The 10878-nt window shown below is 51.0% G+C and overlaps 2 protein-coding genes across 2 annotated transcripts; both read left to right on the forward strand.

Annotated features, from left to right (window-relative positions):
* The first annotated feature begins 562 nt into the window (after nt 1-562).
* Nucleotides 563-1621, forward strand: LOC110288648 (kallikrein 1-related peptidase b5-like). Its single transcript, XM_021154946.2, has 3 exons — nt 563-845; nt 940-1076; nt 1451-1621. Exons 1-3 carry the CDS (start codon nt 659-661, stop codon nt 1604-1606), a joined length of 480 nt encoding a protein of 159 aa, XP_021010605.1. The 5' UTR covers nt 563-658; the 3' UTR covers nt 1607-1621.
* A 4729-nt stretch (nt 1622-6350) lies between these two features.
* LOC110288646 (kallikrein 1-related peptidase b5) lies at nt 6351-10743 on the forward strand. Its single transcript, XM_021154942.1, has 5 exons — nt 6351-6514; nt 8556-8715; nt 9647-9933; nt 10028-10164; nt 10539-10743. The coding sequence occupies exons 1-5, from the start codon at nt 6469-6471 to the stop codon at nt 10692-10694; spliced, it is 786 nt and encodes a 261-aa protein (XP_021010601.1). The 5' UTR covers nt 6351-6468; the 3' UTR covers nt 10695-10743.
* Nucleotides 10744-10878: the final 135 nt, after the last annotated feature.

The following is a 10878-nucleotide window of genomic DNA, read 5'->3' on the forward strand; positions in this document are numbered from 1 at the left end:
TGAGAGAAGTCCTCACTCTCCTCAGGGCAGCTCTGCCTTTAGGACCTTCTGTCCACTCTAGGACACACAGAGAAGGGCTGGTCAGAACTGGAGCTGGGTGAGGTAACTGAGTACAGAGAGTGCTGGATGCTGGGGAGAGAGGGGAGGGCTCAGACCTTGGGCTGCAGGCCAGGCCTTACCTGCTGGGGTAGTTCAGCCCTGTTCTAGCTGCACCTGAGCAGCTCTCAGGCCTACCCCTCCTCCCTGCCCCCTCTTCCTTTGTCTTCTGTTCCTGTCTCTGTCTCTTTCTGCCTCTCTGATCCTTGTGTGTGTGTGTGTGTGTGTGTGTGTGTGTGTGTGTGTGTGTGCCTTTCTGTTTGTATCTGTGTGTGTGTTTCTGTCTCTGTTTCTATGAGTATATATGTCTGTGTGTCTTTCTGTCTGTGTTTCTCTGTCTCTCTCTCTTTCTTTTTCTTCTTCTTCTTCTTCCTCCCTCCCTTCCCACACTCTTCCCCTTACTCTCCCCAATCTCCCTGGTTGCCTCCTCTCAGTCCCTTCATCTCCTTCCATTGCCCCCAGCAAGTACCAGGTTTGGCTGGGCAAAAACAACTTTTTGGAGAATGAACCCTCTGCCCAACACCGGCTTGTCAGCAAAGCCATCCCTCACCCTGACTTCAACATGAGCCTCCAGAATGAGCACACCCCACAACCTGAGGACGACTACAGCAATGACCTGATGCTGCTCCGCCTCAAAAAGCCTGCTGACATCACAGATGTTGTGAAGCCCATCGACCTGCCCACTGAGGAGCCCAAGCTGGGGAGCTCATGCCTAGCCTCAGGCTGGGGCAGCATTACACCCGTCAAATGTGGGTCTGGTCCAAGCAACAGAGGGGTGGCCGTGAGAGGCAGAGGGGACTGAGCTGACCTCTGCTCACCACACTCTTGCCTCCTGATTCATAGACGAACCCGCAGATGATCTCCAGTGTGTGAACCTCAAGCTCCTGCCTAATGAGGACTGTGCCAAAGCCCACAAAGAGAAGGTGACAGATGTCATGTTGTGTGCAGGAGATATGGATGGCAGCAAAGACACTTGTATGGTGAGAAACCCCTCCTTGCAGTGAGGTGAAGGGCTGAAAGAGGGAATTGAGGTCCTTGGTTCCCACTTCAACACCCTGACTAGGCAAGCATGTTACATCCTTCCCAATGGATTGGATGTGCTGTGGGACGGGAAGATCCTGTAGCTGGTACTATTTCTCCTCTGTGACTTGGCTTAGGGGACTGTCCCATCCACCCCTCACCCCAACCACATGTCCCTGGAAAAGATGGCCTCCTAAGAGCTGGATTCCCTCACCTACTGGTCAGAGCTGCCTTTTAGAGACCCTGTATTCCTCCCCTGGTAGTCAGTTCCAGGTTGTCAAGTAGAACTCCAAAGCCAGGTCCTTTCTTACTCCTGTCCCTGTCCTTCACTCAGGGTGACTCAGGAGGCCCACTGATCTGTGATGGTGTTCTACAAGGTATCACATCATGGGGCCCTAGCCCTTGCGGTAAACCTAATGTGCCGGGTATCTACACCAAACTTATTAAGTTTAACTCCTGGATAAAAGACACTATAGCTAACAATGCCTGAATACCACATTGTCCCATGTTCTCAATAAAGCCCACCATGCAGCAAATGAGTTCAAGTTCTGACATTCTCTGGCCTTCTGGTGTGCAGTACCCAGTCATGGTTCACTCGGCTAAGGTCAGGACTTCCAAAGTAGATCAGCAAGGGACAGGAGTACATGTACAGTTGGCTACAGAGATGGGATTGAGACAAATGCATACAAAAGGCTCAGACCATGTCAGGGATGCCACTTGAGTCTCCTCTGGCAAGGAAAATGTTCAGATCACACAGGAAAAGGCTAGAGAGATCAGAATGATTGACTCCAGCTAGGCCTGACCCTACGTTGAGCTGACCCTACGTTGGAAGCAGAAGAGATGATAAACAGTCGGACACTGAGAATTTAGACTGTGGACCAAGTTTTATTGAGTTGGGCAGCGGTGTTATGTTAATTAAACCTTAATTTTCTGGGAAGGAGTCTGTCCACAGAAGGGCAGGGACTGGACCCAAGGCTAGGCTGCAGACTGTCCACCTGGGGCCCCTGGAGGGGATGTCTCTGGTAGGGCTGGACCAAAAGATAAAGAGTGACTATGGAGCATGTCATGTCTAAGGTGGGGCAGGAACATTGCTCATTTTCTGAAAAGGGCCACACTACTCCCGCTGCTCAGGACCACAAACCATAGTCTGCTCAGAGGGACACAGCCACAACTGAGAGTATTGGAGGACTTCCAGAGAAGAGTCCCTTCCAAGACTCAGGCAGCAAGGAGTAGGACCGACCGCAGGGAGCAGGGATTGCCACCTGTGTCCCGAGGGTGCAACCTACTCTCAGGGGAAGTATGGCACCTCAAGGGAGGTCTGATGGAAACTGAGCCACAGGGACAGAGGTGGAGGCATCTTGCTGCGGAGACTCATCAGTGTCCTGAGAAGTTGCAGTGTCCCTCTGTTGGAGAGCCCCATGATAGTTCACAAAGCTGGTTACATCAGACAGCTTCTGGACGGGCTCCAAGTTCCTGTCCAAAATGGTCTGCTGCTGCAAATGCAATGAGTGGTGTCAAGCCGCCCAACGGAAGTAGCTGAGCCTCTGCTCCATGGAAGGCAAACTGTAGCTCCACATCCGCACCTGGTTGAGGAAGGACAAAGTTCCTGTGACAAGGGAACCCTTGAGCACTGGACTCAGAGCACCACCCCAAGCCCTAACTCAGCCCTGGAGACTGATCCCCTTTCCTGGGCTCCACCCCTGCCCAGCCCAGGCACCGCCCCTCCATCCGAGGCCCCGCCCTTACCGGCCCACAGCATCAAGACCATGGCACAACAGCACAGGTAGAAGGCCAGATGGTAGGATACCTGTGGCCTCAGGCGCAGCCTATTGCAGTTGACCACAAAGAGTCAGGCTGAGGAGAATCAGGAGCCCTGCACTGGGGTTGGGGCCAGAGAAGGACAGAAGGCCAGAAGGCTAGACAGGGAACACCACCACCCCTAAAAGAGAGAGAAAGAGAGAAAAATCCCTGACCTGCCACAATTAGACACACGTGTGTATACACCTACATATACACACACAAACACACACACACAGGACAAATGGATACATACTCAGAGAGGAAGGGAAACTGTAAGAGAAGGCCATCAGTCACAAATAGTAGGCATAAGCTTTTAATCCCAGCTACTTATGATGCTGGGGCAAGAGAATGGCATATTCAAAGCCAGCATGGACTACAGAGTGAGTCCACAGTCAGCCTGGGATACAGAGAAAGCCCAAGAGAGACACAGAGACACCCCTCTCCCTAGGAGCAGCAGAACTGGAAATCTAGCCACACCTCTGGGTAGGAGGAGGCTCTGGGGTTGGGTGGAGGATCCCCAGTCACCCCTGTCCTTGCCAACACTTACCGATGACAATGCTGAGGAAACTGAAGATGAAGTCTATCTTGTTCAGGTGGCAGCAGACTGGTCAAAAGGAGAGAAACATGATGGACAGGAGGATGAGGCATAGTGCCAGGGCCAGAAATACGAAGCCCTTGCTCATGTGAATGTGAACTGGAGAGGAGAGTCAGAGAGATAACTACAGTTACCCCAACATCCTCCCCTCTCTCTGTCTCCCTTTCTCTCTCTCTTTTGCTCTCTCGTCTATCACTCTCTCTCCCTCTCTCTTCCTCTATCTCTTCTTCTCACACCATGAGGAGCCCAACCTATGTACTCCAGCAGCTGGGGAGGAATGCATTTTCATCTCCTGCCTGAACAATTTAGAGACACATGGATCTTATCTGTTTCCAAACACAAGGTAAGGGCAGTTGAGGGGTCCTGGTGTTGTGTCTTAGTTGGCAGAATGCTTGCCTAGCTGTGAGCATCCTGCATTTCATCCTCTGCACTGTGCTGAGCTGAGTCTGCAGCACATGCCTGTGATTCCTACACTTAGGACGAGGATCAGAAAATCATGGTTGTCCACAGATACACAATGAGCTGGAAGCCAGCCTGGACTACATAGACCTGTCACAAACAAGGCAGAGGAATGAAGTGTACCTCAGCACCTGTCTAGAATCCATCCCACAAGGAGGGGCAGGAAATGTTTCAGAGGTACAGCACCTGCCTAGAGTCCTCCAATGAGGTTCTTCTGGGGGTGTGGCTTAGTGATAGAGACCCTGTGGCCTGTGTGTATAAGGCTCTGGGTTCTGCCTTCAGCAACACCCTCCCCCACAAAAAAAACAAAAACAAAAAAGAAAAAACATCACCTCCATTACCAAAATCACTACTTAGAGATTCAAAAATAACTCTACCACCACTGGTGGTAGAGTTACCACCAACAATGATGGACCCACTGTGAGCTTTAACCTACACTCCCAAAGAGACTCCTGGGAGAATGCCACTGGCTCTCCCCCACAATCACCTCTACCACCCAATACAAGGACCCCCCAGTCTATGTATACACTGACCAGTGAATTGTCCCACATTGGCACACTTATGCCTCCTGCAGTCAATCCAGAGGCAAATGAAACCAGTGTACAGACCATGCATATAGATCATCTACCCATTCACCACACTGAACACCAACAAAGTTGCAAGGAAATGAAGGTGAGGGACCAGCCACGTAGGACCAACTTGAGGTCCTCCTCCCAGGAAGAGAGCAAGTCAACTGGGGAGGGAGAAAGTTCTGGGGACCTGGATGTTTTCTTCACTCTCTCTCGATGCATACAAACCTTCATCCTTTTCCTCCTTTCCTCCCCATCTGAAACCTGTTCCCTGTGGATGCTGTTTGTAGCTAATCTCCAGCACCACTTCTACTCTTTCAGTTCTCATGCACGGGCCTCTTCTGATGCAGTACACCTATCAAATTCCAGCATGATAATGTATGCTTGAAGACATACATAAATGATCCAGGGCTTGAAAGAACTCACAAGTGGATGAATGCATGCTTCCTCACTTGTCCTTTAGAGCAAAGAACAGTGTAGTTGTCAGAAGAACTTGGGCACAGAGGCCAAGGACTCAGAGGAGAACTAGGGGGCCAATTGATTGCCAGCTCCTCACTTACCCTGGATTAGGGCTAGCCTGGCCTTCTTGGAGCTTACAGGGCACACATGCATACACCCAGGTCAAATGTGCTAACTGCCATGAGAGCTGAAATAGTTTAGATGCTCAACAAGAGGGGATGGGTCTGAAACCTGCAACAGTAAGTAGGGGTCAAAGGCTGGGTATTTCCCCTTCCCTGTACCAGAACCCATGCTGACTTCTTGATGTTTTAACGTTTGAGACAAAGTCTCCCTGTGTAGTTTCACTGGCCTGAATACACTATGTGCACAGTCTAACCTGGACCTCACCAAGATCCACCAGCCCCTGACTCCTAAGTTCTGGGATCAAAGGTGTGCACCAAAATATGCAGCTGCCAAACTGAACCCTTAATGAGGCTCCTGGAGGAAAGTGACATTTTCTGGTTGTTGTTTCTTGAGAAAGGGTCTCACATGGCCCAGGCTGGGCTAACCTCAAAATGTAGCTCAGGATCTTGGAAATGAGGAAGAAAATAGTCATTGTTATCCCAACACTGTTCAGGATGGGTGACACTCCACTGGAATAACCTGAATTCTCTTATTCTTGAATCAAAGTGTCACTAGACCATGGTAATGTGTACCATAACTTTTATTCATTTTATTTTATTGGCTTGTTTGGAGACAGCACTATATATTACCCTGCTGTCTTGAAAGTCACTATGTAAACTAGGATGGTCTACATCACAGAATACTAAAGCCTAAAATGACACAGATAAACCAGCCTCTGGCTTCAAAGTGCTGGTACTGAAGATTTGCACCACTACACCCAGCTCCCAAACCTCTCATGAAACAATAAAATCAGTGACCCAGAGTTCCAAGTCCAAAAAGGTAATAATTTTGGCATTCTCCAAAAAAGGATGTGTATCTACAGGAAGCTTGCAGCTATCTTGGCTATCAACGGTGCAAAGAATGCGTGCTAACTGCTGGTTTCTAGGGTAACCTTGGACTAGAGGTATATGACCTTGCTTACAGCAGTGGGTTGGGGGTCACTGGCTCCTCCACCTTCCTTTCACATCCCTTCACCATCGCCCCTGACCTTGCCACCTGGCTTAGGTCACCATAACACTAACAGCTCCAGGAGCAACAGGACCTGCCCCACCCAATCTCAGACCTGGGAAGGTATCCAAGGTGACCTAGGGCCTACAGGAGAGCAGGTGCAACGGGGCCTTCCCCTCCCACAGCCATGAGGGTGGGAGAAGGGAGTCCAACTCTCTCAGGAAGGGCAGGGCTTTGGCCAGCATCTGGCTGCCAACACGGCAGGGGTGGGGCTGTGGGGAGAATGAGGGTATTTAAAATCTCCTGAGGAGCCTCTACAGCTCCAAGATCACTGCCTGCAGCTCCTGGACACCTGTTACCATGTGGTTCCTGATCCTGTTCCTTGCCCTGTCCCTAGGAGGGATTGGTGAGATAAGGGAAGGGGGAGGGGACAGAGCCTTGACTCTCCTGCTGCCTTTGGCCCTGGCCATCCCTTTCCCTTCTCCCCTCTCCCCTCTCCCCTCTCCCCTCTCCCCTCTCCCCTCTCCCCTCTCCCCTCTCCCAGCTACATAATGAACACCACCTGCTCCTCCTTCTCTGCCCTGCACAGTGCCAGGTCCCTCACAGTCCTTGCTCCCAGGACAGGCCTCTGTCCACTCCCACTTTCCAGAACTTTCTCCTCTTCCTTAGACACCTGACCATCTCTGGCCTTCTCCAGTCTTTGTAAGGAACCCAACCTCTTACCAACCTTAGGACCTCAGATGTCCCTCAAGTTCATTGCTTTTCCTAAAGCCTCATAGCCCAAACCTTGAGTCAGAGGCTTGCCTAAATCCCCCAATAGAACCTTAGGCTGTCCAGCAGCTGCCAGCCTTCAGCTGTACTGTCCACATGCTGACAACTGGTCCCCCATCATCCCAAGTTGCTCAGTTTTTACCAAAACTTTCACTTCTCAAATTGGCTTGTGACATAAGATGGTCCCCCCTGCCCCCCACTTTCTGGTGTGGGGAAAATGTTCATGTCCCTTCTCAATGGCTTTTTGGTTTAGTCTGGGTTTTATAAGAGGAGTCAGGTAGCAGGTGCCAGATGTGGACATCAAGTATCTTAACCAATCACTCGCCACCTGAGACTGGGTCTCTCACTGTATAGAGAGTTCCTGTTAGGCTAAGATGGCTGTCCAGCAAGCCTCGGGGGAATCCTCCTGTTTCCAACTCCCCAGCTCTGGGGTTACAGGCACACAGCATCACACCTGACTTTTTCCCTGGGGTATTGAAGGTTCTTCTCCGGTCTTAATACTTACAGGGCCAATCCTGTAGCAACCAAGCCATCTCCTGCCAAGGTCTTGGGAATAAGTTCTGAGTTAGTGTCTCATGATGTAGCCCAGGCTTGTCTTCAGTCCATGGCAATCCCTCTGCCTCAGCCTGATGTGTGCTAGGATTACAGAGAAGTGCAGCTATGCATAGCTTGCCAAGATTTCCTTTTTTTCCAAATGCTATGCCTTGGCCTCCTCTTCCCCCTCATGCCGCACTCCCTGCACCACAGGCTCCTGTACTTTCTCATCAGAGCCCCATAGCACAGCTCTAGTTCCCACTCTGTGCAGCACACCCCAAAGACCGCAATACCTAACCCTAGTACCTCACATCAGTGTGTCTTCCTCTGCTCACAGTGGCCTGACTGGCTTTAACTCCTTTTCCACGTCTGTCCAGAGGCTGCCTCCAAGAGAACCCTGAGCCTCTCCAATACCCAGATCACTTGCCCACCTCCACAGGAAGCAGAGCCTGTCTGTCACAGACCCCCAGAATTTCCTTCTCTCACTGCTTGTCTCATCTCAAACTCCTTTCTTAGGGAGCCCCACCCCTCTTAGATGTCATCTCCACCACAGACCCTAACAGGAGCCCACGCGGTAGCCTTGACCCTGCCCCTTTGATCTGGAAACCCTCATTTTCTCCCATCCTAGCTGGCCACTTCATGCCCAATCCAAGAAACCCCAAATCAACCCCAAGCTCCCTTTCTGGTTTCATTTATTCATTCAAATCCAATTTTCTGAGACCTCACCTTTTCCAGAATTCCCAAAACCCAGCCCAGCCCCTGACTCTTCTCAAGACTTGCAGACTCTAATGCCAAAGCCTCTTGGCCTCTGAATTCACTCTCATTGGTTCAAGAATGAAGTGAAATCCCACCTCTCTCTGTCTCTCTCACTCTCTTTCTCTCTTTGTCTGTCTCTCTCTGGTTGCCCTGCCATCCCTTAGCCCAAAACTATAAAGTGGCCTGACACTATACCTGAGTCTTGTTTCAAAAGTTCTTTCTATACCCACGGCATAGATCTCCCTATCCAGGACCAGCCATATATGGGTCCCTTCCCCGGATCTCCTGACCATGTCCCCTGATCCCAGCCCTGCTTAAAAATGTCCCGCAGCAGTTCACCTCCATATCTGTGCCAATCCTCTCTTCCCCCATTGCCCTTACTGCAGATGCTGCACCTCCTGTCCAGTCTCGAATTGTTGGAGGATTTAACTGTGAGAAGAACTCCCAACCCTGGCAAGTGGCTGTGTACCGCTTCACCAAATATCAATGTGGGGGTATCCTGCTGAACGCCAACTGGGTTCTCACAGCTGCCCACTGCTATAACGAGTGAGTAAGGGTGAAGACAGGAAAGCAGGGTAGCAGCCAGAGAACATGACTCCAGGACAGGCTGGGGTCCTGAAGGGCAGGCAGGCTGAAACTCAATCCATGACCTCCTGGGTCTCTCTTTACTCCTCCCTCCAGACTTGGGTTCTGAGTACTGTTTCTTTCTTTTCTCTCTTATTATCTGTCTATCTCCTGTCTGTATTCACATCTGAGAGTCTTTGTGGTCATCTGTCACTGTGTGTCTCCCCCTTGGGACTCTGCAAAGCCTTGTCTGGGTCTGGGTCTCATGTGTCCTCTTTTATCACTACTGACCATAGTGGGGACCAGGCCCAAAGGGTCCCTGAGGATAGAACGTGCTGTCCCTGAGGGTAGTCTGTGAGAGAAGTCCTCACTCTCCTCAGGGCAGCTCTGCCTTTAGGACCTTCTGTCCACTCTAGGACACACAGAGAAGGGCTGGTCAGAACTGGAGCTGGGTGAGGTAACTGAGTACAGAGAGTGCTGGATGCTGGGGAGAGAGGGGAGGGCTCAGACCTTGGGCTGCAGGCCAGGCCTTACCTGCTGGGGTAGTTCAGCCCTGTTCTAGCTGCACCTGAGCAGCTCTCAGGCCTACCCCTCCTCCCTGCCCCCTCTTCCTTTGTCTTCTGTTCCTGTCTCTGTCTCTTTCTGCCTCTCTGATCCTTGTGTGTGTGTGTGTGTGTGTGTGTGTGTGTGTGTGTGTGTGTGCCTTTCTGTTTGTATCTGTGTGTGTGTTTCTGTCTCTGTTTCTATGAGTATATATGTCTGTGTGTCTTTCTGTCTGTGTTTCTCTGTCTCTCTCTCTTTCTTTTTCTTCTTCTTCTTCTTCCTCCCTCCCTTCCCACACTCTTCCCCTTACTCTCCCCAATCTCCCTGGTTGCCTCCTCTCAGTCCCTTCATCTCCTTCCATTGCCCCCAGCAAGTACCAGGTTTGGCTGGGCAAAAACAACTTTTTGGAGAATGAACCCTCTGCCCAACACCGGCTTGTCAGCAAAGCCATCCCTCACCCTGACTTCAACATGAGCCTCCAGAATGAGCACACCCCACAACCTGAGGACGACTACAGCAATGACCTGATGCTGCTCCGCCTCAAAAAGCCTGCTGACATCACAGATGTTGTGAAGCCCATCGACCTGCCCACTGAGGAGCCCAAGCTGGGGAGCTCATGCCTAGCCTCAGGCTGGGGCAGCATTACACCCGTCAAATGTGGGTCTGGTCCAAGCAACAGAGGGGTGGCCGTGAGAGGCAGAGGGGACTGAGCTGACCTCTGCTCACCACACTCTTGCCTCCTGATTCATAGACGAACCCGCAGATGATCTCCAGTGTGTGAACCTCAAGCTCCTGCCTAATGAGGACTGTGCCAAAGCCCACAAAGAGAAGGTGACAGATGTCATGTTGTGTGCAGGAGATATGGATGGCAGCAAAGACACTTGTATGGTGAGAAACCCCTCCTTGCAGTGAGGTGAAGGGCTGAAAGAGGGAATTGAGGTCCTTGGTTCCCACTTCAACACCCTGACTAGGCAAGCATGTTACATCCTTCCCAATGGATTGGATGTGCTGTGGGACGGGAAGATCCTGTAGCTGGTACTATTTCTCCTCTGTGACTTGGCTTAGGGGACTGTCCCATCCACCCCTCACCCCAACCACATGTCCCTGGAAAAGATGGCCTCCTAAGAGCTGGATTCCCTCACCTACTGGTCAGAGCTGCCTTTTAGAGACCCTGTATTCCTCCCCTGGTAGTCAGTTCCAGGTTGTCAAGTAGAACTCCAAAGCCAGGTCCTTTCTTACTCCTGTCCCTGTCCTTCACTCAGGGTGACTCAGGAGGCCCACTGATCTGTGATGGTGTTCTACAAGGTATCACATCATGGGGCCCTAGCCCTTGCGGTAAACCTAATGTGCCGGGTATCTACACCAAACTTATTAAGTTTAACTCCTGGATAAAAGACACTATAGCTAACAATGCCTGAATACCACATTGTCCCATGTTCTCAATAAAGCCCACCATGCAGCAAATGAGTTCAAGTTCTGACATTCTCTGGCCTTCTGGTGTGCAGTACCCAGTCATGGTTCACTCGGCTAAGGTCAGGACTTCCAAAGTAGATCAGCAAGGGACAGGAGTACATGTACAGTTGGCTACAGAGATGGGATTGA

Source organism: Mus caroli, unplaced genomic scaffold, assembly GCF_900094665.2.
Source record: "Mus caroli unplaced genomic scaffold, CAROLI_EIJ_v1.1 scaffold_21497_1, whole genome shotgun sequence".
Taxonomy (NCBI): domain Eukaryota; kingdom Metazoa; phylum Chordata; class Mammalia; order Rodentia; family Muridae; genus Mus; species Mus caroli.

Excerpts from the sequence above, each read along its gene's own strand:
- LOC110288648 (XM_021154946.2), top strand. The coding sequence starts at position 659 with ATGAGCCTCCAGAATGAGCACACCCCACAACCTGAGGACGACTACAGC. Across the intron at positions 846-939 it reads CAGCATTACACCCGTCAAAT|ACGAACCCGCAGATGATCTC; the intron begins GTGGGTCTGGTC and ends CCTGATTCATAG. Across the intron at positions 1,077-1,450 it reads GCAGCAAAGACACTTGTATG|GGTGACTCAGGAGGCCCACT; the intron begins GTGAGAAACCCC and ends TCCTTCACTCAG.
- LOC110288646 (XM_021154942.1), top strand. The coding sequence starts at position 6,469 with ATGTGGTTCCTGATCCTGTTCCTTGCCCTGTCCCTAGGAGGGATTG. Across the intron at positions 6,515-8,555 it reads CCTGTCCCTAGGAGGGATTG|ATGCTGCACCTCCTGTCCAG; the intron begins GTGAGATAAGGG and ends CCCTTACTGCAG. Across the intron at positions 10,165-10,538 it reads GCAGCAAAGACACTTGTATG|GGTGACTCAGGAGGCCCACT; the intron begins GTGAGAAACCCC and ends TCCTTCACTCAG.